Below are 27,627 nucleotides of genomic sequence, written 5' to 3'. Positions count from 1 at the left end.
TTAAAATAATCTGTGTATAGTGCAGTTAAAAACAGTACTTGAATGCTTAGTGCAGTTGGATTGCCTGCACCTGCAATTTGAACATAGCGAGGGATGCACAATTAATTGATCTGTGTGGCAGAGTGTTCCAGAGTCAGATACCATCTGGGAAGAAGGAATGTTTTTATATACTTGTCTTTGCAAATGGGATTTAAGTATTTCTGACTGTGGCTGCATGTAGATTGTACTGGTATTAGGTATCGTTATGGTATGTCAACAAGTTTTGTGGACAATATGGAACATCATTACAACCCTAGCTTGTGCTCTTCTCTCATGGAGGTGGACAACTGTGACTGTTGTAGCATAGCTGTAACACTGCTAGTTCTGTATTGATCTCCAGTGATGAACTGTGCCGCTCTGCACTGGACCATCTCCAGTTTGTTGATGCATTCCTTGTTATGTGGGTTCCAGTTTACTCCTCCATATTCCATAATGGGATGGACTAGTGTCTTATAACATAACTCTACCGAAAAACTGTGTTAAACCTACAGAACCAATTGAACCATTAAATTAAGAATTTACTTGTCTTGTCCCATCTTCGACAATCTGCATTACTTTGAGATGTATCTTTAAGACCTTAGCATCAATATGCATTTCTCTCACAATAACAATGTCCTGTCTAACTTTACCCTAGCATTCTACAAATCTCACCCACCAGTTTTCCATATTAATGTCACAGCTGTTGATCGAAGTTTTGCGGGATGAGCATTCTGATGCCATCTTCTATATGCATTGGACAGGAGACCCTTCCAAGGCATGGAAAAACTAGTCTGCAGCATCATAGCCTTTGTTTCCATACTTAATTGTTTTGCTATAGCAGTATTTCAAAAAGCCAAGATTAGCCTAGATTGGATATGTGAAACCCTCTCCAACAGACATGCTTGGAAGTCATTCTTTCATTCTTGAACTTTGCTTGAGTTCAAAACAGCAGCAAATCCTTCTCTTACCAGTTCCAAAGCTTCTTCCATTAGTCTTGGGCTTTGAGAGAGGCATTCCTATCCATGTATACACTGCAAAGTGATCACCGCAGGGTAGCTCAAGGATCCCAGTGTTTAATTTAAGTATCCTGTTTCATGTCACACACAAGAGATCAGGAAATGTACCACTAAGGAGGTGCTCGCTCATGCCCAGTTACCCAGAGCTGCGGTAGTCAAATTAGTAGAACCTCAGACTTGTGATCCATGGGTCACAGGTTCAGTTCCTACCCAGGACAGCCTGGGTTCACTGCCTCATTATGTCCTTGGGAAGGGCATCTGGATCCCATTTTTTTCTGCATGATATAGCCAACAAGGTGCTGAAAGTATGGTTCAAAAAATAACTAAAATTGTTTCCTGAATGAGACCAAAGATATAGGAAGGACTTCATGAGAGACTCTGACAGGGATACAATCTTCCAATGGTCATTTGTGTATAGGATATTTACATGACTAACTTTTGTCCATTATTGTAGGTTGTAAATAACAATTATAAAAAACATTTGGGTTTAGAATATTCTAAAAACTGACTTATTTACAGTTTGATTGGAATTTTCCATTGGAATGGCTCACATCTAGGTCAAGTGAAAATGTATATAAACATGGACTTAATAAACAAGTCATTCATTCTTATCTTTGATCAGTTTCTGGAATTCATTTGTTATCAGAGTTTACAGTTGTGTTTAAATATAATTTGGGTGGAATGACTTATTTAAATTATTCATTGGAATTACAACATGCTCATTGACTTAGGATTAATACATTATTTTGGAATTGTTGTGAACTCATTCAAAGACATTCTGGATTGCATTGTTGTGTTACATCAGGACATTCAAGAATATTGAAATTCATTTGGAAGATTCTATACTTATGGATATGTGATAAGACATTTAGGATTGCTTGTGAGTTAATTCACAATACTGTAAGTGACTCTTGGATTTTCACTTTGAATTGTAGAAAAATAACTCTGTTTTACTTAAATTGTTGGTTTCACTTCTTTCTGTTACTGTATTAAGACCTAGAGTCTTAACACAGGTATGGAGCTGCCATTGCAACATGCCATGGCACGATCAATTACTGGATAAATCCTTCATTTTTATTGCTGAAATCACAGCCATGCTAAAGTCTAAACTGAAACCTCTGAATAAAAACAAATTTCATCATTTGTATTCTCTTTCTAAACAAAAGTCTTGCAAAACCATGAATTTGGCAGCCTGTTAGTATCTCATATCTTAAAATTTGGTTTACCCCTACAATCTGGAAAATATTTTCTGGACTGTTGGCTGCCAAGTCACATCAGTATTAAAGTAATCAAAGAGCAGAATAGGCAACCAAAGCTGCCTAGCAGTCATCCATTTCTGAGTGCATACCTTGCCAGTGTCTAATGACAGTTGGACACATTCTTGTCAAGTGTATTGACTTTCACTCTGTGAAACAGAACTTTTTTATATTAACTCAAATAAGGACCTGTATCATGATGTACATGTACCACCAGAAAAATCTTGTTATGTATTATTTATTTTTTTCCTTTACGTTTTACTTTATATACATTTTACTGAATTTTCACATCTTTGCCTTTATATTTTATGTTCTTGGACCTCTTTTGTTTATTTGGAAGGGTTTAGCTTCCTTAGGTTTCATATCTCCATTGTTAATCAGCAACAAGTAGCCACTATTGTGCTGACATGCTGTTAAACCTTAATACATATTTAATACATATTCATCTGGGTTCAGAATCACCTTAAATTAAATAAAATTATATTAAGTTGGCCTTACATAAGAATGTGCCTTGAAGATTATTTGGTGTCTATCATTTGTTTGGGAGTCAGATTTCAACCTGGAAATTCCTGAAACTTTTGTGATTTTTTCATGCTGGCTGTAGATTTCCTTGTTTCGGACCATTTGTTTATGAGACACCTGCTGTTGATCCTTTTGTCTCTATGATGACCAAAACTTAAACTTTTGAAAGCCAGAGCAGATGATCAAAATTTTAGATTAAATAAGGCTTCATCCCAGAAATTATAAGGCCCTCTCTTGACTTATGAAGGCATTATACTTCAGGATCAGCACCATTTCATCAGAAAAACATCATTTGCATGGGAGAGGTCATCTTTGCTAGCCAATAGAGCTGGGTACAACTAAAAATGTTTGTACCATGGTATTTCTGAACATACCATGATACCTACGATGGTATTCTACATTTATATTAAGAACCAGCAATTCAATGTTCTGGGCAGGGGCGTGACATTTTTTTGTTTAATTTTAGTTTGTCAAATAGCTGGAAAGATGTAGTAGAAGAATTTGATATGTATATGTTAACTATTGTATAAGGTGTACTTATAAACCTATAATGAAAATGGGATGATCAAGCTTACACTATAGCTGATACATGTACTGTGAAAAAATTCATGCTGACATTAGTGAGGCTATTGATAAAATTAAGAAGTGTTGATACTGAAGCCTTCAATTTTCTAGCCACACTATTGATATAATAAGCAGAGAAAATTTGAATGGGATGCCAACATCTGGGCAAGATATTTATCCATGAGGGCCAGTTAACATAAAACATACTTACTCAACAAATGAGAAAATATTTAATGGACTTGAAAAATGATGTAAAGTTCAGACAGAAAACAAGTGGACTTCTGAAAATCATAGGATGATTTGCAGTCTTACATATACTAAGCACATTTGCTTAAGCTTTTAAATAACTAAAACAATGACGTGGGTTTTTCTTTTAATTTTTTTAAATCCTAATTTCGGAAAGATGGATTTGGCCCAAATATGTACCACAATATGCAATTTGGATGCTGTGTTGGCATGTGTGACATGTGCTAAACATTTGATTAACCATTAATTTGTGACAGATTTAGCCATTTTGTAAACTATTTGGAACTGTTTAATCATGAATAATGAAAACATTCTGTTAATATCATTAAGATTCCTCAGGAATTTCCATACATTCCTTCCTGACAGAAATTACCTATGTACCGGTACAGTGGCAAAGTACCATGGTGCATACCACTGGAAAAATACTGCAGTAAACCTATATACTGGTAATACTGCTCACCTCTACTAGCCAATCCACATTGTTTACATCATCAATTGGCATATATACTAGCTGAAACAGTGCTTTGAATAAGTGCCTGCTTGCATTTGGAAGGACTACTGCTTATTAAGTGAACTCAGTTAGTCCTTGTGAGAACTTGTTACTCCTATTAAATGTTCAGTATGGTGCCTTCAGTGATGTCCACTTGCAAACAGAATTTGCATGTGGATGATTTAAATGATGTGATGCGATGTCTAAAGTGACCACAGTTATTTTTCCCAACTATCTCTTTAGGTAAATATTGTAATGGCAGTCTGATTGACAGCTGCTTCATGTCAGAAAGCAAGCAGTAGATACTGTTTTACTAGCACACTATGATACGGGTTCGTGTTGAACAAAGTGGATCAAAGATCCTTGCCTTGCAAGCATGGGGAGAGGTGGATTTGCAGGGCAATATGATTCCTAATATACAAACCAGGATCAGATAAGTATTATCAAGGAAAAATAATATACTTAATATACTTAAAAAACGGGCTTCTTATGATCTCTATAGTCGTGCCTGGAGATTTTGCCTACACCTGGGACCTGGCCTTGGAGTCATTACATTGAAACTACTGAGATGCCCACCTGATAAAAATTTCCTTCTCCAGGGCATGCAAAGGTAAATCTGTATATGGAACTAACATTGACAAAGGGTTATCACCATACTGCTAGGAATATGGCCCTGGCTCATGAATTAAAGTTTGTTGGCATCCCCAAACATGGAAAGTGTGGGAATATGTGTTTTATAAACACTGAATTCTCATTTGCAGTTAGATCCTGCTAGGATGTAAGAAGTCATTTAAGGTGGATGGCCATTATGGATGGCTGCACTACTTTTTCATGTAAATGATCCCATCTAAACTTAATTCACAACATGTGATGATATACAGGTTTTATTAAAAAATCAACATCATGATATGTCATTATAGGTTTTATTTTCCAAAATGTTTATTGTATTGTTGTTGTATTGTCTGATATCTCTGGATGATGCATTGCTATGGCATGTAGAATACAAGCTTTGTCCATCCTCAGCAATGATATAAACTGCTTGATAACAACATGTATGGGTAAGTATTGTTCAGTTATTTCTAGTGTTAATTCGATAAGACAGAATCGAGAGTACCAGTGTATTATAAGTATCATTGATGATGATATCATGGCAGAAGTACATACAGAGATTTTGTTTAAGATGGGTAGATATTATGAGAGGTTGCACTACATTTCCAGTAGTCATTCCTACTTTTCTGAACCATTGTTAATATTGCAGCAACAACTGAAGTTGGGATCCAGGGAGACAACTCCAAGGATGCTGTCCTATCCAGTAGAGGAATCAACACAATCCAAAGCTGATAAAAGGCCTAAGTTTCTGGGATCTGTCTCACGTCACAGTCACATTGCAACTTTTAGTCATGGGTGCCCTCCATATCTGGATCAGACTCATCAGCAAATAGCAGAAGCAGGATTCTTTTTCACTGGTGATTTAAAGTTTCCTTTCTGTCAAAGATCTTGCTTGCAATGATTAGAAGAGACATGGGTATCAATATTCTAATGCAGTTCTGTGGCATAAGTTGCATGCAGAGTAATGAAACTGAGGGGTGTATTCATTTTGATCCATGAGTTTCAGTCAGTGCAAACAAAAGTACATGTTGGTCACAGTGTGACGCTTATTACATTAAAGTGATCACATATGGTTGTGTATTTAGCTATATTTGTCTAACACTGTTGCTTTTATGAGTATGAAGCTTGGTGAGGCTATTATCTTCATAAATTCATGGTTTCAAAAAATAGGCCACATATGCATTGTCATATACTGTCTGGCACTTATGACAATGTTACATTTTTTGTTCAACCATTTAGTTTATGGAATGTCCCTGCATCCATCATGCAGTGTCCATCAACATGTGTTATTTTCAACTTAGGTTACAAATAATACACAAGCAGTGCAGCCTAAATTTGTGAAAAAGCATCTTTGCACTAAGCCTTGCAAGTTTGTAGAAATGATGACAATCTGTAAAAATATGTATTGACTGTTACTTGAAAGAAAAATTGTTTTCAACACCTTCTGAAAAGAAATGTGCTCAAAAGGATTGAACTAAATTTGAATGTAAGAATCATGACATCAAAGACCTTAAAAATTTCTAGTAATAATGCCACTTGCAAGTAAGGACTGTGTATTTGTTTATAAATATATACTGGTGTATGTGTATATATATATATATATATATATATTTAAGTTATTGGTCTTGCTAACTTGTGACATTTATTTTGTAAACAACATAATACATAGCTAATATTTATGATTATAGATTAGATACTCATATCATTATTATTGGAGGTAAACATGTTTATTTGTATCTGAGTGTAGGACATTGGATTTTCATTAGGAAATTCCTGATCTTGTTGACAACTTTAAATGTTTTAGAAAGGAAACTGACCTAGTTTCTGCCACTATTATTGTGTCTTAGCATTTCATATTGATGATGTTTACGTCAAAATTACTCTTACGTTAAAGTGGAATCAGTCCTATTGTTGTGGTCAGTTTTTAATTGGACTGCTCCGGTAGCCTAGTGCTTAGAGTGTCCACCTCGGATGTAAGAGGTCATGGGTTTGAACCCCAGCCAAGTCATACCAAAAACTTATAACAATGGTATTCACAGATGCATAGCTTGGCATTCAGCATTAAGAGGTTAGTGTTTGGACTAGTCAGCCTGGTGTCAGGATAATGTGACTGGTTGGGACATCATGCTACATGTCTGCGGCATGATGCCCCAGTGCTAGTCATCACTATAAACTGCCACACTGCAGACATCATTGCGATATGCCTAAAAAATTGTTAAAGCAACGTTAAAAATACAAGTCACACACACACACACACAGAGTTTTTAATTGGGGTGGATTTATTTAAATTTTTCACTGGAATAACAAAGTGCTCATTAATATTTCTTAGACAAAATCATTATTTGGGAATTATTGCAAATTCATTCAAGGATCTTTTGGATTAAATTATTGTGTTTCATCAAGACTGTTAACACATCACCACATTCAAGGCCATTGAGACTACAGTCACATCAGCACATTCAGTATTGGAATCTATTTGGAACACCACTAGATTGCATTTGAAACTCAATACATTTTGACTTGTGATAGAATTTGTAGGACTATTTGGGATTTAATTCACAATACTATAAGTTCTTTTAAATTTTCATTTCAAGGGAAATAACTTATTTGTTGAAGTTTATAAAAGTTGCTGGTTTTGTTCTTTTTCTGTCATATAGTTTAAGACCATAGAGTCGTAACAGGCTGTTCCAGTAAAATATACTTGGGACCCAGAGAATATACCTTCATGGTGGAATAATCATTCCTAGATACAATCTAGAATTTTGTACCATTAGCTTAGCTGGCCACATGAACTTATGGTATGACCATAATTCTAGAAATAGTAAAAGTACAATAACATTCACCTTAGAAATCTTTTGGGCTCCAGATTTTTGCTGCTGACATCTTTTTAATGTCAAATAAGTTTTCATTATCACACATTAAATTATTTTCTATGAAATCATTAGAATATAAACAGTTGAATGTTTGGTGCCAAATAAAATTGTATTAAATGAAATTATAGAAAATTTATTGTTGGATGCTGAAAATGTCCTTGCATAAAAGTGTGTCTGCCATGTGTGGTTTTGTATGTTCACTTATGCCACAATTTCCCAGTTCACACACACACACACACACACACACACACATTGCTTTATTCTAGTTTTGATATGTTACAAGATTCATCAAAGTTGGTAGTTTTATTTCAATGTTTTGGGTTGTCCTTTTTTAAATCTTAAAATATTTTAAACAAAACACGATGAAATTTTGTTGTTGTTGCTGACATGTTATATTGAAATTGATAAATCTTGTTGGACGTCATGAATAATGGGTAAAACAAATCTTTGTTGAACTTGAATTGTATTTTGCAGTAAACCTTGAACTTGGTCTGTATTTTGTAGTAAACTGTCAGTCAGTCCATGAAATTATGGTTCACTCACTTACACTCAGCTGATAGAGGCTTAATAAGGTGATGCATCCCTGTTTGGCTGAGCAGTCTAAAGTGCTTGCCTTTACTGATCACTGCCATCTCACCTCTGTCCATGTGGGTTCAAGTCTCAGGCTCAGCCAAAGTGGGTATATGAGAAAGCTTGCTAGTAGCTTCCCTTGGGTCAGTGGTTCTTACCAGGATTCTCCTGGGTTCTTCCTCCACAAGTTATACTGGCTGCAATGTATAGCCTATTGTGTGCTAAAAAATGGTATCAAACCCATAACAACAACAACAGCTTAATTAGGTGATCATAGATAATAATGCTTTCTGATTTTGTTGTTTTGTTAACTTTAAGATCACAGATAATTGCTCATTAGATTTTTATTCCTGATGTTGTGGTTGTGGTTGTGATTTGGATTTTTAACGTAGCTTTAGCAATTTTTCAGTCATATCGCTATGATGTCTGCATTGTGGCAGTTTATAGTGATGTCTAGCACTGGGGCATCATGCTGCAGACATGTAGCATGATGTCCCACCCAGTCACATTATCCTGACACCGGGCCGACCAGTCCTAACACTAACCTCTTAATGCTGAATGCCAAGCGAGGCAGCTGTTTAGTACCATTTTTGTAAGTCTTTGGTATCACTCGGCCGGGGATCAAACCCACGACCTCCCACATCTGAAGCGGACGCTCTAACCACTAGGCCACCGGAACATTATATTCCTGATGTCATCCTTTTTTAGACATTTTGTCTGGTTTTATAATTGCCAGGAACAAGTTTCCAATATTGAAAATAAGGTATGAGTTTGAGGTTAAAAGGTTATGTTTATGACAAGAAAGAATTCTTTCATTGAATCATGCTGTAGTTGAGGAACAGTAATAAAAAAATGTCAAGAACATTTCATGTTGAGTTTAAGAATAGTTGGTGAAGTTTATGAACTGTTCATAATTTGAAGTTTTCCATTTTGCAGGGGAAGTCCAGTCATTAACTTTGGAACAGGATGCACAAGTTGAAAACAAGCAACAAGATGAATATGATGAAAACTATCTGGATACAGCATTAGAGGATCCTCTTCTATGGCCTGACAGTTATCACACTCTTATATGGCATGACAGTCATGATACTGCATATCAAAAAAATGACAAAACGTCTGCTAATAGATGTGGATATGAAGGGAATGGTAGTAATTCTTTGTGTGGCATTTATCCTAACTGCAATTCTTGTGAACGTGTGGGACTGATAACCAATCAGCCAACCAAATTTTCAAAGGAATTTACAGATGTTTCTAGTTATCCAAACATCTATAATACTGAGATCGACCTAAGTATAAACTTTGAAAGCCTTGATTGCAAAAGTGCTAATTGCTTACAAAGGTCGGAGTCTGGAGGATTTTCATCATTTTCTTACAAGTTCAACAGTATTGACAACCAGACAGATTCATTGCAGACACATACAAGCTACACCAAGCCATTAGACTGTGACATCTCAGGAAACCTGGTAATGTCTGGACATTTTGAATCTGTACAGATAAATTTAGATTATTTGGCAATACCCAGTTTATATAATTCAGGAAGTGAGTCTGGGTATTCCTCAGAGTTTGATTCAGTATCGTTGGACAGTAAGAGAGAGACTATAAAGTCAACACAGCCACTGTTCAAGTCATGGAGGTCCAGCAGTCTTGAAGACACTTTTTATTTAGTACAATCTGAACTGCCAGAATTGTTACTGCAAAATCCGAGTAAGGCTTGCTGTATGATACCATCTGAATCCTCATGTTATTATCCCACAGAGTTTGAGACTTATGGTCCAGGAGATTTTAGTCATTCAACCCAGCCTGAGGCTTCTTTGTATGACAGATCAGGGGAGTCTGTATATGTCATTCCAAAAATATTGGTCCAGTCTGACAATGAAATGGAATCCATCTCATTGAACCATTGTTTATCACCCCATGGCCAGAGACAGTCCAAGGTACAGCCAGTGATTTCAGATCAAGTGTCCTATAAATCAGATAAATCACATGACTCTGCATTTTTTAAAACCACTAATGCAGATATTTTGTTTAAGTCTAAGATGAGATTTGATGAGAGTTCACTTGAAATTGGTCATGAGATCGGCAGATTTGATATGGCCACCACAAAACTTAGTGTCCATGAAAAACAGTACTTGAAAAGACTGGAGGTTATTTGTGAAGGAATACAAGGGAACCTTAATTTGCAGAACAGATTTTATTATTGGCATCAAGTGATTCAGTTATATTTTGCCCTTATGACAGATTTATCATTTAGTACATCATTAAACTGGTTGTTTCAATTTCACCCTGCAGCAGTACAAGCTCTGCAGAGATTGCAATCCCTTCAGATCTATCCGTTTTTTAACTGTGAAAGCATAGACTCTTCTAGTGCTGAAGAATACATGTCAGTGGAATGGTTGCGATTGCAGACTTTCCAGAATTACCCAGTTACAGCTCATGGTAGCCCAGTCCGTCTTGCCAAAGAAGGATTCTTTTATACAGGACAGGGAATGCAGACTAAATGCTTTTCCTGTGGAGTGTCACATGGAGAATGGAATTATTTTGACAATCCCCATGAGGTCCATTGGAGATTGTCTCCCAGCTGCCCCTTTTTAAATGGGAGACAAGAAGGGCATAGAAACATCCCCATGAGGCCTGATGGAAGTGGAGATGTTGGCAGGGCAGACAGGGAGTCAATACCACCTCCGTATCTTCCATTTGCCCCATTGCCTGGGTCAGGTAGAGGTCAGAGTCAGGCTGAAGGAAGTAGATCTGTGTCTACAGAGATGCCTAGATCTTCTAAAACTACAAATGAGGATGACACTATTGGGGTAAGCTAAGGTGCTAAGGCTTCCAATAAGGAATCATATTATATGGAGAAATTTCAACATTGTCAAAGTTTTTGTACATTTAAAATTTGAAATTTCTCAACATTTATATTCACATAAAATCTTTTTGCGCTTGAAATTTTGGATGGATAAATTTTCAAGAATTTTTACACGACTTCAGTAGTCACTTCCAATTAGAAAAACAAAAAACAAAATACAAGATTGATTTCCACATTTGGCAGAGCTGGGCATCCTGGCATGAGGAACTTGTAATTTTGAACAAAAAATATAGATTTGCTATAAAAAATGACTATTTGAATGATGTATTAAAAAAAACACTTCAGCATTTGACCAAATTTGAAGAAAATAAAAGCATTCTGCCATGTTAAAATTTGAAACAGTTGATGTTGATCTGCCATTAAATACATGTATGGCTGCTGGTACTAATAATAGAAACATCTTTAAATGATTTTGTCTCAAGAGCCACCAAAATTTATACAAAAAAGTATTCTGGCCTACAGGGTTTTCATTTCATATAAACACCTTAAGGCAGAGTCTTTTACATTTGAAGTTGTCCATCCATCCATCAGTCTCTTACATATTTGGTTTCTGTGCAACTCTAGTTATCATCCATCACCCATTGATTTCAGGCTCCAAGGTCATGATCACTCTGATGGTTTCCAATTGATAAATTGACTTCTCCATGATCTGCAATAAAGACTAAAGGCCAAGGTCGTTCTGACTGAAAAAAGAAAAATGGTTCCCATACCGTATCATCAATTCTACACCACTGACCTGTACCATACTTCGTGGATGATTACGGAAGAGGTCTGACAATTTTTGTTACCAAGAATCTAAGGTCAGGGTCACTGAAATAAGAAAAATGATTTTCAGCATAAACATTTCCGTTATGTACACAGGATTATTAGATGTCGAGCAGGTGTACCAGTATAATATGCCATTCATTGTACACTCATTTACAAATGAGATAGATCACCCATCAAATATCAAATATTTCTACTATAACTGATGAAAGAAAAATGGTAACTGACTTATTCACAAGAAACACGCCTCAGAATTAGATCAGATTTCACAGTAAAGGGCTTTCAGGTTTGTACAGCTGATGCTGAGGTTAAAATACTTGGTAGTTTATTCAGTTCTTTATTTTCAAGATGCCTTTTTACTGAACAGTGGAATGTCTTCAAAATGGCTATTGATGAGAATGGATACATTTTGTCAGAGTAAAGGAGACCTATGGCACTTGAGGTTACATAAGATATATACCTACATGGAAAAAGGGAAATTAAGACCCTGGCAAGAAATTTTTATTATGAGAGGTTGCAATATATTCCAATATTTATTTCTTCTTGCTGTTGAAGTTCCTTTAACTTCCTAAACCAAATTAATACTATTACTCTTGGATACTGAATTAATGTTCAATCTGGGGTCTACTCTTGAATTTTGCATGTTTGCATCGGGTCCAGAATTTAAACAAAATATACTTCCCTAATTATTCCTACTGGTTATCCTTGTTTTTAGAATGTCCTAGAGGAGCTTCAAAAACCTTTTTTATTTTATGTCTGTTATGGTGACCATTGTGAAAATTTTATTATCGCTACTCCCTCTGAGCAGTTAGTCCTACTGACATGGCGGTTTTGCTAAAAGATTTGTGATTGTATCTGGTTGATTCTAAGTAGTAGTGTTCATGAAAATCGTACTCCTCTTGAAGGGATGGACATATTGACATCTTGTTTTCTATAAGGTACTCCTTAATACACAAATTTATTTTGCAGTGTATATTTAGTTCTGTAGTAAACTTATGCTGGATTAACCTCAAAAATTGCTGCCTTGATGGCCATCCTAAAGATCTTTATATGGCTTCTTCTTATTATTAGTTGTCAGTCTGCAGAACCCACCATTTTTCAGAATTGATACCCGATCAATGAATTTAGAGCATTCATGGTTTGCAGTCCAGCCATACTGCCATTGGTGGTTTTCTTGTCACCGTGCAGTTATGGACGCATGACTTAATTAAAAATTTTCAGCATTCTGTACTGTTTTTAACTGACAAATATGGGGGTTCTTGGTATCTTAGTCTGTTGAGCCAGGATTCTAGCTACCAGGCAAAATGGGTGACGAAGTCACCCCAGTAACATAAACTTCACCATCTTTTATAAGAAAAGTAAAAATTATTTCACCCTGTCAGTTTTTAGATGTACAGTAAGTGGCAGTATTTTATCACTTTTGACCCTGGATGCAGCTGAGTAGTTACAGTGTTGTAGCCCCAGATGAAAAGTGTTACATGCATAGGGGTGGATATAATTGTGCCAATAAAACAAACTCTTGTACTTTCACAGGCATTTCTTTTAATAGCTGATTGACCACTGACCTGCTCACCTGAAAGTTACCATTTGTCATCACTGTCCGATTTCTGCTTGGTAACATTTAATGATGTAAACATACAAAGTTGTGTTTCAAAGCTTTAATCATTAATATGCAAAACCTATTTGTATTTTAATATCATTAATTCCATACCTATTGCTATTGCATAGCCAGTACTTTTCCATGAGGAAAATAGCCTGACCAAATGATGAAAATTTCATCCTCCCATTAATGTGAACCAGAAGATTCCATGGATCTCCTGTGGTATGGAGGTAGGGATCAGGCCAAGTCCCCTCTCCAGACTACCATTTCATCCTACAGGGTACTGGGAATCAACTCATAGATTAGGGCATGGGACCAGATTGGTATCTCCCTTTCCCATGTATCCCATAGAGAAGCAATTGGCCTTTCTCCTACATGCATTGATAGACTTCTGGATTTTGGCCCCATGGTAGTGATGTTGTGATTGTGGGCTGTGAACAGGTGGACATACATTGTGTTATGAGGTTGGGTCTAAAATGAGGGAGGGGTTTCTTCTTCCATGTCCTTGTCAGCAGAGCTTCTCATTCATCATCTTGACAGGGATGTTGCTCTGGACACTTCCATGCTAGCACCAGTCAAAGCACTAGCTGATTTCAAAGCTTCCCCTGGCAAGCAGGCACTAGAAGGGCCCAGGGAGGAAATTCTCAGGCCTTCTCCCTTTCCTAAGGACAAGTGGTGGATAGCCCTTGGGACTCACTCCCACTCCAGCACAGCATACCTCTTCCTTTGACTCCTGTTGGGGCCAGACTAATACACTTTTCAGAGACTTGTTTTGGCATACTGGTCAATGGCTGGTCCTTTCTATCATAAGAGATGGCTTCCAAAACAGAGACATGTCATGGCAGCTGCAAGAGACTCTTTCTCCCTTTGAAATTGGGAAAGCAAAATATCACCTCTTAAGCCCTTTCTTTGTGGCTTAAGTGGGTTTTACACTCAGCAACTCTGATATCTCACAAGATGAAAGTTGCCTCATGCAGATTTCAGCTCATGAACTTATGGTGATCTCTGCGAGCCTTGTATTGATATACAACATTTTGAACTGAGATATCACATAAGCTATTTGCTGGCATGCAGAGTCAACTTTCTCAAATTTTTATTTTGTGATTTAGTTTCACAGAGACAAAATTTGAATCTTTTGCATCCTGTGGCTGATGCCCAGACAAACACCAGGCCAAATAAAACCAATACAGACACTTAGCTTCGCTGGATTCATCATTGTATTTTGATGGTACTAAGACTTCAGTAATCATCTTAGCCTAATAAAGTGGTCGCAGATCATGTGACCATGGACTGTATTGCTTTAAGCAGGAGAATGGGTTATTGTTTACAAGGGATATCCAGTCTTCTCTAGAAGGTTACATGAGGTACAGACGAGATGCTTAGCATTTCCTTGACCTGTTACCTATTCTCTTAATGTTTATGTGATCAGAGAATATACTTACAGGAAAAAGCAAATTTTGTAGTAATGTATCTTTCTCCAAGAAAACTTAACCAGTCACACTACTTGAAGATCCTCCCAACAACTCCGCTATGTGAGCATCCTCGCTGGTAGTTCACTCGTTTAAAATTGGCAACACCTAGTGGTGGCAAGGGGTTATAATGGGCAAGAGTTACAGTACTGCTGTTTATGTGATCTAGACATGTCATCCATTGTTTAACAGTTCTTAGCCAGATTATTCAGCATGTATTATTGAATGAGTCATTGCAATGGTGGAATAGTTCTGGTCCTCAGTAGACTGGTTCTGACTGGTTTCTGTGATGTGTGGATATAATGTAAAGATACGCCCCTCCTCCCAAATATTAATCTTTAAATTTATGTTAGTTAAAATACATAGCTGCATAATAAAAAGGGAAATTGTCTGTGTGTGATTTGGACTTTTTACGTAGCTTTAAAAAAAATTCAGTCATATCACTACAATGTCTGCATTGTGGCAGTTTATAGTGATGCAGATATATAGCATCATGTTCCACCCAGTCACATTATTCTAACACCTGGCTGACCAGTCCTAGCATTCCCTTAATGGTGAGCGCCTAGTGTGACAGCTGTTAGTACTATTTTTATACGTCTTTGGTATGGTTCGAACCTGCGACCTCCTACATCCAAGGCAGATGCACTAACCTCTTAGGCCACTGGAGCAGTCAAAAAAGGTAAAGTAAAACCCTGACTGGATAGGAGAAGTATTTATTCTGAGAGCTTTAACTATATTCCAATATTTATTCATTCTTACTAGACCATTGTTAATATTGCAGGAACAACCAACCACAAGAACAGGAGAGACAACTCCTAAACAGCACTCCCTTCCAGTGGAAGAATCAGCACATTCTGAAACAAATAACAGGCCTAAGTTTCCAGAATATATCTCACTCTCGAGACGGATTGCAACTTTTCATAATCACTGGCCTCCAGATCGCAATCCGACTGCTGGGTATTTGGCAGATGCAGGATTCTTTTTCACTGGTAGTTTAAATTTGCTTTTCTGTCAAAGATCATACCAGCAAAGCTTAGAAGATACTTAGATATCAGTTTTCTTTCACCAATTTGTGGCATAAGTTACATGCAAAGTAATGAAACCCATGGGTACATTCATTATGATCAAAAAGTTTCAATCACTGCTAATAAAAGTACATCTAGATACTTTTACCACATTCAGGTTATCACATTTGGTTGTGCCTTTAACTCCATTTCTCAGACACTGTTGCTTTTATGGTTATGATGCTTGACATTTCTGCTTTTAAAAATGGGTCACATTGACATACCGTTGTGCACTAATGACGGTGTTATATTTTTGTAGCCCTGAGGCCAAATGAGTTTATGGTATATTTCTGCATACATCATACATCATGTCCATTGTCCATTAACATGTGTTATTTTCAATTTAATACATGTTTAAAAAGATGCTACACAACCAATGTAGCCCATGCATGTGCCAGAGCACCCATGATGCCATACAGGTTTGTACAGTTGATGTTGAGCTGTAAACAAATATATTGACTGTTACTTATAAGAAAATATCATTCAGCACCACCTCAAAAAATAGTGCTCCACTGGATTTTACTAGATTTGAATGATAGCATCTCAACATCAAAGATTTTAAAACTCCTAGTAATAATGCCATCTGCCAATAAGGCTTTTCCAGTGAAATATACCTTGGACCAACAAGTACTTCGAAGATGGAATAGTCAACCACAGATGCAGTTTAAGAGTTTGCTTTAGAAGAACACATTTCATACAAAGTTAATGTGTCTTAGTTTATAAAAACTATTTGCAGATAATTATTGCTAAAACTTGATCACATTGAATTTTCTTGAGTATTTTGAAGCAACTTGTATATGTTTGGTTAAATAATTTGACATTTGCAAGTATTGTCTTATTACAGTGCCTGAAAAATTGGTAATTCATGTTATCTAATGTATTGTGCATATTTTAAAACATTTCAATGGTTTTATAATTTAACAAAATTTAATAACCCAATATGCATTGCTCCAGAAACACTTCTAAATATAATTATTAAGCCCAAACAAATACATGACCTTAAAAGAAAATCCTGAGAAATTAAGTAATCCAGGCAGATCAGATGGTTGGGTATTAAACAGGGAATTGCTGGTCACAAATCCAATACCTTAACCTCTGAGTCACCACAGCTTCCTTTAGTTGGGATCTCAGTTGTGACCACAGGCATGAAACTCACTGAACCAAAACAGACCCAGAAAACCATGCTGACTGCACAGACTGACTCTTCTTCTAATGCCAAGTAACTGTATGTACTTTAAAGGTGGTGCTATGAACTATTTACAGATTATCTACATTAGGGCTTAGTCCCCAAAGGCAGAGAGATATCAGTGGACAGTACTAGTTGGTTAAATGAATTGTCCTGTTTCATGCCAAGAACATGATCATTCATCTATATATAGTAGTAGCCTACTTGAGACCAAAAAACCTCAAGGACATCCTTAAAGTCAGGGCGAAGCTAATGCCAATCACTAATACAGACCACCCTATTCAGTCTGGTCTCTGTGGCAATAAAAGGTGCAAAACCTGTCAACATATGATAGAGACCAAGACATTTTCTAGCACAGTGACTAGAGAAAAACTAAACATACATGGTCCAAACAAAATGTGCAGAACAGAGAATGTAATTTATCTCATCACATGTAAGACCTGTACCCTTCAGTATATTGGAAAAACTGAAAAGCTACACAAAAGGATCAACCTTAATAAATCTGATTGGATGACAAAGAAGCTGTAAAAAAGCCCGGTCACAGAACACTTCTCCTCCCCTGGCCACACTTTCAGTGATATAGCATTAATTGCAATTGCTCACAACCCCAAGTGGAGTTCTGAAACCAGGAAAGAAAAGGAATCTTACTGGATATGCCACCTTGGAACATTCAAACCAAGTGGTTTAAACCAAGAAGGCTAGAAAAAGACAGCTATGCACAATAAAATTATCTTTGTAGCCGACACATTTTCTTTTAAATAATTCTCTAAATTTGCCTAATAGCCTATAAATTACTACTATAACTACTACTATAACAATGAAATATCCGGGATATAATTTGCGTTTACATAAATTTACATAAAACAACAGATGTCATTATGGCTCATCAATTTTTAGGTCATTAAAAATGTTTTCCAACATCTGCAGCAAGTTGAGATAAACTAGTTGAAACATAATATTAAAGGTTTAATTCCTGTAGAAACAGCCATTTAAGGTTTTGCAAACGCAACGGTTTTTGTGTTTTATTTGTTTGTCTTGTCAGTGTTTTGTATTTGCCTTTGAAAAAGACTCTTTAAGAGTCGAAAGTGCTCAGGCTGGTTAGATACTAGTTTTACACTGTTCATTGTCAGTTTATTGCCTTTATCTTAATCCCTGACACATGTGATCCCTTGCTGGATCCAGTGCACTTGAAAGGACTGTTAATTGCCATATGATTTGTAACATTGTGTTGCTACAATGTTCTCAGTGTTGTTCTTTCCTCTATCAGTTTAAGTACACATAAATTTGCATTCACAGTCTGAAATACATCACCTACCCAGGTGAGTGATATCAGACCCTTTGGGTCCTCTTCTTTTCATATATATATATATATATATATATATATATCTAAATGTTGCTACTAATTTTCAGCAAAATAGAAAAGCTGTTAAATCACATGATGAATTTAACCAGAGCTTTTCAATGACTTTTCCACATAAATGTTTGATGAATTTAACAAAATTGAACATACAACATCCTAGAATTAGAGCTTTTCAAACTTGTAAAACTAATACTGACCAAATAAGGCCTCTTATTCATAATAAATATAAGAAAACCTTTTCATTACTTCTTGCAAAGTGCTCTACAGAAGGTCATATTTATCCAGTGATGTCCATCCTAAGAATTCATCTACTTTTAGAAAATTTAGGCACATTTACCTAATAAAAACCTCCCCAGTTTTGTCAAAAATAACCCCACCTCAAACTTGTCTTCACATTTTTGGTGCTTATCATATGAGGATTCACATTTTGTTAATTGAAATCAGCTGTGATCTTTGATGCTTACTTATTAGTAGCAATGTTAAATTTTACTTTAATCTGCAGAAAAACCTTTAAGAAATTTTGGAAATCATCATTACATGAGACCATTCAACCCAGATTTCTTAGTCAGTTGCCATAATTATATTCAAATTATAGGAGATAAATGTATATTGGAGTAGACAAAATATGAAGTCCACAGATTTGTTTATACTAGCTTGGAGTAGACAAAATATGAATTCCACAGATTTGTTTATACTAGCTGGAAGAAGGTAGTCAGTGTGCTCAGTCCATCTGTCCATCCTTCCACTTTGAATTGTTGCATTCCTAAGGGTCCCTTGAAATGGCTAATGTCTCTTTGATGAGATGGATTGTAAGAAGACTTGTCTCTTTTTTTAAGTGATATTGAATATCTTTATTGATTTATTGGCTTGGAAGAGGCATGCTAATAGTCCAGTTTGTTGGAAATGATTGTCACAAAAGTTTTGAAAAATTGTTTTCTCTTGTATCATTTTTTATGCATAAATCAGTCCATTGATGAGAGATATATCTAATGATCTTAGAGGCTAGAAGTCAAGTGCAACAGTCTCTTTAAAACAGAAGGATTTTCAGGATGTTACATACGAAGTAAAATCCTGTTAATCTATGGATATCAGTTCCCATCCATTTTATATGATTAAATGAAAATCTAGATCAATGGAGTCTATTTTGTAAACAGCTTCAGGTCCTGGAGCGTGAGTTGTTAATATCTGGTTCATGGTTTTCTAGCAAGCCAGACTCATGCCCTGAGGCAGAACTGTGTTGCTTAAACATAATATAACCTTTCACATGTTGATTTGCTATAAAACACCAGTGTACTTGACTGTCAGTTTTGAAATATATGTGCCATTGTTAATACCCTGCAGAACTCTGATTCTTTACTGTGACATTTCTGTAGGAGTCCAGAGTAACAAAGTTTCACTGTAAATTTATATCAGTTACATAATAAGTCAAAATATTTTAACATTGTTAATTTTTAGCAAATCTTCAATATTAGTAATATAAAATACATTAGCAATATAAAATTTAAGCAAGTTAAATAATGTGCAAAATTGTTGATTGTAATGGCATTTGTTTTTACTCCATCGAAATAAATGCAAGTCTGCTGGAATGCTCTACTATGTGAATTCAAGCAAAATGAAATGTTTTGTTACTTGATTCCAACATGGGTTAGAAAATCTGCCAAAAGCGTGGGCAATGTCAGGTTAAAAACTTTATTGTAATTCTAATTTAGTGAAGTGTTTAATCAGTTATTAAAATTCTGAATTGGATTTTACAAAGATTACATGAAATGAAGGCCAGAGTTCCAGTTTTCAGCTTATGCTGACAGCTTATTTTATTGATATTGCATTATGGCAAATATGCTTAAAAGTTTTATGTTAAACCTTTAATATAACAAACTAGTTGCCCATGTGGGCTTTAACATTAAAGTTGTTTGCTTGCCCAGATTTAAGTTTTAGTTATCCCTGGTTATTATGCAATGAATTTTGTTTCCCTGCAATGCAAGGCAGATAGCAAACTGCAAATAAAATAAATGACTGCTTATAGTATGGGATGGGCAAATAATGATAGTTCAAAAAATAGCATGACTCCAATGTGTTGCTTTATTACTTCAGAGAACATGATGGCCCTTTGTGAAACTGTCTGCCTCGATAGTTGTCATATATATAGCAAAGCATTGATCTTTTATTTCATAAAATATTTTGTGAATAAAATTGTAGAAAAAATTAATTTACTTGATACATTTGCTGAAATTATGTGCTTCCTAACATTTTGTGATTGATGGGATATAACACAGTGTATATGGCTAGTAGCAGAACTAGTTTTGCATGAAAAAATTTATTACAGGTAATCAGGATGATACTAGGTGTTATCAGTGTGGTGGTGGCATTCGAGACTGGGATCCAGAACATATTCCCAGCGAAGAACATTGCTTTTGGTATCCCACATGTCCTCATGTTCAAAACAGCTTAGGGCAGGACTATGTCGATAGTGTGTTTCAAAGATTTGCTGAACAGGTATGAGAGCACATTATATATCTGAGGTTGAACAATAACAATCAAAATATTAGTCTGTTACATAAATAAATCTATAACAGAAGTTAAGTCAACCATGCATTATGTTTTAATTGGACAGGTTGACATAAATCATGTACAACAGTCTGGATTATCCCCACAACCTATAATTTATTAAAGCTGGTACTTTTCGTCACTGCTCCCCCACCTCCACAAGCCTCATAATTCTATGTAGCCATTTATACATTAAATGTTTTTTCAAGAATGCGCTTTTAGAAGATATTAATATTAAGAATTTCTTGCATCATCTGAAGTAAATTTATAACAGCATGACACAGCAGTCAATGTTTGGGAAAAGTATTTCGGCTGTTTAACAATACAGAAATAAAATTAATATCTAGACTATTGAAGATCAAGAGATACGTTAAGTTAGCTCAGTGGTTAGTCATATTACTGTGTTGATGACATGCATTACCAGTAAAAGAAAAAATATTAATTATGTTTTCTTAGTTGCTCAACTACATTTTTAGTGTTTTCTTCAGCTTTTAAAGAAAAGGGGCCCTTAGGTCAAGTTTATGAAGCTGTTTGTACATTCAGGTGTCCCTACCAATCATTTGATTACTTTTTACCTATTACATTAATACAATTATGAACATTTACGTGAAGTTCCTTTAACTTCCTAAACTACATGAATACTATTACTTATGGATACTGAATCACGATTTTCAATCTAGGGTCAACTCCAGAATTTCGCATGTTTGCATCGTGTCCAGAATTTAAAGAAAATATACTTCCGTGATTATCCCTATTGATTAAAAATGTTATTAGAAACAAGAAATGACAGTGTCCTAGAGGATCTTGAAAGAACCTTTCTTTATTTTATGACTGTTATGATGACCATTGTGAACAGTTTGTTATCGCTCCTTCTTCTGAGTAGTTAGTCATATCAGCATGGTGTTTTCATTGAAAGACTTCTCATTATGTCTGGTTGATCCTAAACAGTAGCTGTCTGGAAAAATCATATCCTTCTTGAAGGGATGGAAATATTGACATGGTGATTTTCATTAATATAATCCACACTACACATAGTTGGTCCTAAAAAAATAGTTGCCATTGGCCAAAATTTGAAATATCTTATAAACAATTGCTTCTTCTCAGTGCTTGCTCATATCAGATTAGAAAAATGTTATAAAATTGTTATGCTGCAGTGTATAGTTAGTTCTGTAGTAAAATTATTGCTGGTTTAACCTCAAAAATTGCTGCCTTAATGGCGATTCTAAAAATCTTTATATGGCCTTTTCTTTCTCTTTTTTTGTGTCAATCTGCAGAACCCAACACATTTCAAAATTTATACACCATGAATGAATTTAGAGTACTGCCAATGGTAGTTTTCTTGTCAGTTATGGATGCATGACTTAGTTTAAACTTTTTAAAGTAAATATGATGTACAGTGGTTCCCCTCTTATATGGTTACCCCTTCTGCACCACGAAAGTGGTCTAATATAAGACGGGTGGCCTTTCCAGAGGGCGACTAAATTTTTGTGAGAAGTTTATGTAATGTATTTAGTAAGAAAGCTACATACTTCAAAGCATTTAATATCTTTGTTTAAAAGTAACATTAATTATTAAAAGGTTCTTCTTGTTATAATAATAGACTTATTTCAACTGAATATACATTAATAGTTCTTATTCTTGGCGCAAGTGTGATATACGAGCTGGTATTGTTGTCATGCACAATGCAAAACCAATTTTAAACCATCATTTCAATCTTGGTACACCCATAATTCTCTTTCCATTTGCTCCATTTTCCCACTGCTGCTGAGTAACCTCCTTATCAGTTATAACATTGTTTTATTTGAGTCTTTTCTACATAAAATTGTTCGTCAAGTCCTCGCTCCCCACCTCACTTAATGTCGTCAAGTAGAATAGCCAGCTTTCTTCTGAAATAACACATCTCCATTTACGTGATGACATGTTAATGTTTGGTAATGATTTATTCAGATGTTGCTAACTGTATGTGATTTAATTATGCAGACAAAACTTTTGTCAAATGGACTAAATGCCATCTTCTAAAGGAAGCGATAACTGTGTTGTCACATGATATTTTGGTCTTTGTCTGGTAGCCTGATTTGTTCAAGGTTAATTTCTCTGTGTGTGTTTAATGTACAAAATCAATTTTAAGCCTATGCAGACCCTGTTATGATCTTGACAATTACGTCCTGTTGTAATCATCAAAGAGCAGAAATTGACAGATGTGTGAAGCCCAAAACTCTATCATAACATTCTTGAGCCCATTTCCTGTAAATGTCAGCTTTTATAGACAATGATATAATATTAATCTTAGTGTTACATGTACTTTAGTCAGCACTTCTTATAGTAACAGAAACTTGACATGTATCGATGATAGAGATAATCTGATTAATTAACTTTCGTCACGATATGAAAAAAAGTGGCCACTCATGTTTGGAACATTTTCCATTTTTGTACTAATATGTTGGCCACTGGTTGCGTTAGAGAGGGTGGCCATTCTTGAATGTTACTCTTGAATACAAACTTGTTGGTGCCAAGGGATTCTGGCCATAAGACGTGGGTGGCTGCTGGTCAGGGGGTGGGGGGCTGTTCAAGAGGGGGGACTACTGAAGTGCTTTTAACTGACATGGGTTATTGGTATCTTAGCTTGTTGAGCCAGGATTCAAGCTACCAAGCAAAATGGGTGACAAAGTCACCCGAATAATGTAAACTTTACCATCTTTTATAATTGAGGAAAGTAAAAATGACTTCACCCTGTGAGTTTTTAGATGTACAGTGAGTGACAGTAGTTTATCACTTTTGACCCTAGATGCAGTTGAATAGTTACACTGTTGTAGCCCCAGATGAAAAGTATTGCATGCAGCCATAATAGGTTCTGGTATTAATTGTGCCAACAAAACAAACTCTTGTACTTTCACAGGCATTTGTTTTAATAGCTGATTGACGATTGACCTGCTCACTAGCAAGTTACCATTTGTCATCAGTGCCTGATTTCTGCTTGGCAACATTTAATGATGAAAACATACAAAGTTGTGTTTCAAAGCTTTAAACATTAATATGCAAAATCAATTTGTATTTTAATATCATTAATTCCATACCTATTGTTATTGCATTAGCTAGTACTTTTCCATGAGGAAAATAGCCTGACCAAAGGATGAAAATTTCAACCTCCCATTATTGTGAACCAGAAGATTCCATTGGGCTCCTATGGTATGGAGGTAGGAATCAGGCCAAGTCCCCTCTCCAGACTACCATTTTATCCTACGGGGCACAGGGAATTGACTCACAGATTGGGGCATGCAACCAGATTGGCATTTCCCTTCCCATGTATCCCTCTTAATACCTGTGTTATATGGGGTCTTCCACCATAGAGAAGCAATTAGTCTTTCTTCTACATGCAGCCATGGACAAGTGAACATACACTGTGTTATGAGGTTGGGTCTAAAATGAGGGAGGGGTTTCTTCTTCCATGTACTTGTCAGTAGAGCTTCTTCATTCTTCATCTTCACAAGGATGTTGCCGTGGACACTTCCATGCTAGCAGCAGTCAAAGCACTACCTGATTTAAAAGCTCCCCCTTGGCAAGCAGGCACTAGAAGGGCCCAGGGAGGAAATTCTCAGGCCTTCTCCCTTTCCTAAGGACAAGTGGTGGACTCGCTTCCACTCCAGCACAGCATACCTCTTCATTTGACTCCTGTTGGTGCTGGACTAATACTCTTTTCAGAGACTTGTTTTGGCATAATGTTCAGTGGTTGGTCCTTTGTAAGGATCATAAGAGATGGCTTCCAAAACACACACCCCTTGAAAGTGGAAAAGCAAAATATCACCTCTCAAGCCTTATCTTTGTGGCTTAAGTGGGTTTTACACTTAGCAAATCTGATGTCTCAAAAGATGAAAGTCACCTCATGCAGATTTCAGCCCATGAACTTATGGTGATCTCTGTGTTCTTTGCATTCATATGCAGCATTTTGAACTAGATACCACAGAAGCTTGCATGCAGAGCAAACTTTCTCAAGTTTTTATCTTATGCTTTTAGTTTTATGGAAACAAAATTTGAATCTTTTGGGTCCTGTGGCTGGTACTAAGACAAACACCAGGCCTAATTAAACCAATACAGTCACTTAGCTTCTCTGGATTCATCATTCTATTTTGTTGGTACTAAGACTTCAGTAATCATCTTAGCCTGATAAAGCGGCCACAGATCACGTGACCATGGGCTGTATTGCTTTAAGCAGGAGAACGGGTTATTGTTTACATGGGAATTCCAGTCTTAAGAAGGATACATGAGGTACAGATGGGATACTTAGCATTTCATCCACCTGTAACCTCTTCTCCTAATGTTAATGTGACCAGGGAAGATATTTAAAGGAAAAAGAAAATTTTCTAGTAATGTCTCTCTCTCCAAGAAAGCTAACCAGTTACACTACTTAAAGATCCTCCCAACTGCTCCGTTATGTGAGCATCCTCGCTAGTAGTTCACTCTGTTTAAAATTGGCAATGCCTAGTGGTGGCAAGGGGTTATAATGGGCAAGAGTTATTGCTGTTAATGTGATTTGACATGTCATCCATTGTTTAACAATTCTTAGCCAGATTACTCAGCATGTATTATTGAATGAGTCATTGCAATGGTGGAATAGTTCTGGTCCTCAGTAGACTGGTTCTGACTGGTTTCTGTAATGTGTGGATACAATGTGTAAAGATATGGCCCCCCATCCCAAATATTATTCTTTAAATTTAAAAAGTTTTTGATTTATACTATGAAGTAGTTGCTTAAGTAGATAGCCTTTAAAGTGGTATTTTTGTTCCACCACTGCTAGTATCACATTAATCTGTATTGTTTTGCTGTGCAACAAGTCTTTAGACCATCTTGCAAGTATTTGTAGGTGAATTCATCCAACACTTCTGCATGTTCTCTATTAAAAGATAATTGTAGGATTCACATGTTTAAACCAAAATAAAGAAGTCTTTGAATTGTTGATGCTTCATGCTTAAAATGAACTGTTGGAATTTTGTTTTGAAGTATTCTCATTTGAAAAATAACATTCTGATTTTTAAAACTCATTTCTGTATCACATATGTAGCAGTTGGTATTTCTGTCATACTCGAGACAAATTTAGAAATATTTCCATCCAGTGTGAGAATGGAGTTAACTATGTTTTTAATTTTTTCTTCTAGCAAGCAGTTCGGCGAACACAGATCAGAAGAAATGCACAATATGGTATGTATACAAGTTTTTGTGTGTGTGTGTGTGTGTGTGTGTGTGTGTGTGCACACATGGATACATGTGTACACATTTGTATTTGGTGTAATTAGAGAACATTCTTGAGATTACACACTAATTTAAAAGGTACTGAGGACATGTCTTCAACAGAGGATGTCATTGGTTTTAAAAAGGGTAGAAAAATCTTGTTTGTACAAACAATTTCAGCCCAGAAAAATGTAAAAATATTATTTGGTGAAGGTCCCTGTTTATACGCTTGGTGCTTATTCAAGATTTTGGAAAGTATTATTCCTCCAAAGCTGACGATACATGCACCTGAAACCATGTCCTGAATTCCCCAATGGAAAACCTGTAGAGAAATATGCACTAAAAATTGCACTGAAAATGATTCACTCACTTTAGATCCAAACATAAAATACCAATTACTTAGTAAGACTAGAAGATGAAAAAATTGTGTGCATAATGGTCCCTGATATTTTTATAATATTCATTTATGTGAGTCAGTAGTGAATAGAAACTGGAGATACAATCATGTTATGTTATACATGTCCAATACAAGCAAATAAATCCATGATGTATCATATGAAAGAAGTATGTATAAGTGCTATTGTAGAGTTGTGCCCAGCTTGTATAATTATCCCACTTGGATGTAAAGTCAAAATGGCCTGTTGCAACATTTGTATTATTCAATGAACTGTATCCACACCTATTATATCATTTGCCTAATTGGTATTCAAAATAATAGAAAATAATATTCCTATGCATATAGTCTTTTCTTCAGAATGTTTTACACTGAAAGCTACCTGGGGATCAGAAACATAAAAAATAGTTTTTAATCATCTTTCTTATACAATTGCAATCAGCAATACAAACACCATTACAAAGACCTTTGAAATTCCAGATGTAAAATCTAAGGACTTATAAAGTGAGCCATGAGAGTAATGTAGCATGAAAGTATATCTTTATCATTAATAGTGTTAAAACAATCGAAAAGATTTACACTGTATGTAATGATGTATTCGAAAATTATCCCCATCCACTAACTCAATGCATGCATGTACTGTCATAGATCAGTTTGACGTGTCAAGACTATCACACCATCTGTCACTGCTGTAGCCATAGCCACGGACTTTGCTTTGGTTGCTAAAGATATGGTTCTTTTTATAGTATATTGGTATTCTTTGTGCTGAGATTGATATAAAATATGGTACAGCATACAAAAGAAACAATATTGTATGAACAATCAATTATTGAGCAATAGCTGCTTGAAAAATGTTAAGTCACTAAATTCAGAATTTAATGCATAATTGGAATAAAGCATTACTGCATTCTTATCTATCACTTTGTATCACTGCCGTTCTTGGGTTATCACCCGTTGGATGGGGGTGTTGGGTAAAATATGATACTTACTACAGT

The 27,627-nt window shown here is 35.8% G+C and overlaps 2 protein-coding genes across 2 annotated transcripts in view; both read left to right on the top strand.

The window, feature by feature from the left end:
• Positions 1–5,259: 5,259 nt before the first annotated feature.
• LOC149786756 (uncharacterized) lies at positions 5,260–10,034 on the top strand. The gene is made up of 3 exons (XM_089975971.1): positions 5,260–5,578; positions 9,101–9,748; positions 10,030–10,034. The coding sequence occupies exons 1-3, from the start codon at positions 5,260–5,262 to the stop codon at positions 10,032–10,034; spliced, it is 972 nt and encodes a 323-aa protein (XP_089832097.1).
• LOC149786755 (baculoviral IAP repeat-containing protein 7-A-like) overlaps positions 9,909–27,627 on the top strand; it is a 43,527-nt gene continuing 25,808 nt past the window's right edge. Inside the window, exons 1-2 of the mRNA XM_089977272.1 lie at positions 9,909–10,971; positions 15,643–15,850. Coding sequence (XP_089833398.1) covers positions 10,042–10,971; positions 15,643–15,850 — 1,138 coding nt within the window. The 5' untranslated portion in view covers positions 9,909–10,041. The remainder of the gene's footprint in view (positions 10,972–15,642; positions 15,851–27,627) is intronic.

This window comes from Sinohyriopsis cumingii, chromosome 12 (genome assembly GCF_028554795.1).
Source record: "Sinohyriopsis cumingii isolate HCF-2022 chromosome 12, ASM2855479v2, whole genome shotgun sequence".
Classification (NCBI taxonomy): domain Eukaryota; kingdom Metazoa; phylum Mollusca; class Bivalvia; order Unionida; family Unionidae; genus Sinohyriopsis; species Sinohyriopsis cumingii.
Note: the sequence above shows the minus strand (reverse complement) of the source record. Positions and strands in the feature narration are given on the sequence as shown.

Coding starts and splice junctions, on each gene's coding strand:
- LOC149786756 (XM_089975971.1), top strand. CDS start 5,260: ATGGCAGAAGTACATACAGAGATTTTGTTTAAGATGGGTAGATATTAT. Junction 5,579..9,100: donor AGCAGGATTCTTTTTCACTG/GTGATTTAAAGT, acceptor TCCATTTTGCAG/GGGAAGTCCAGTCATTAACT.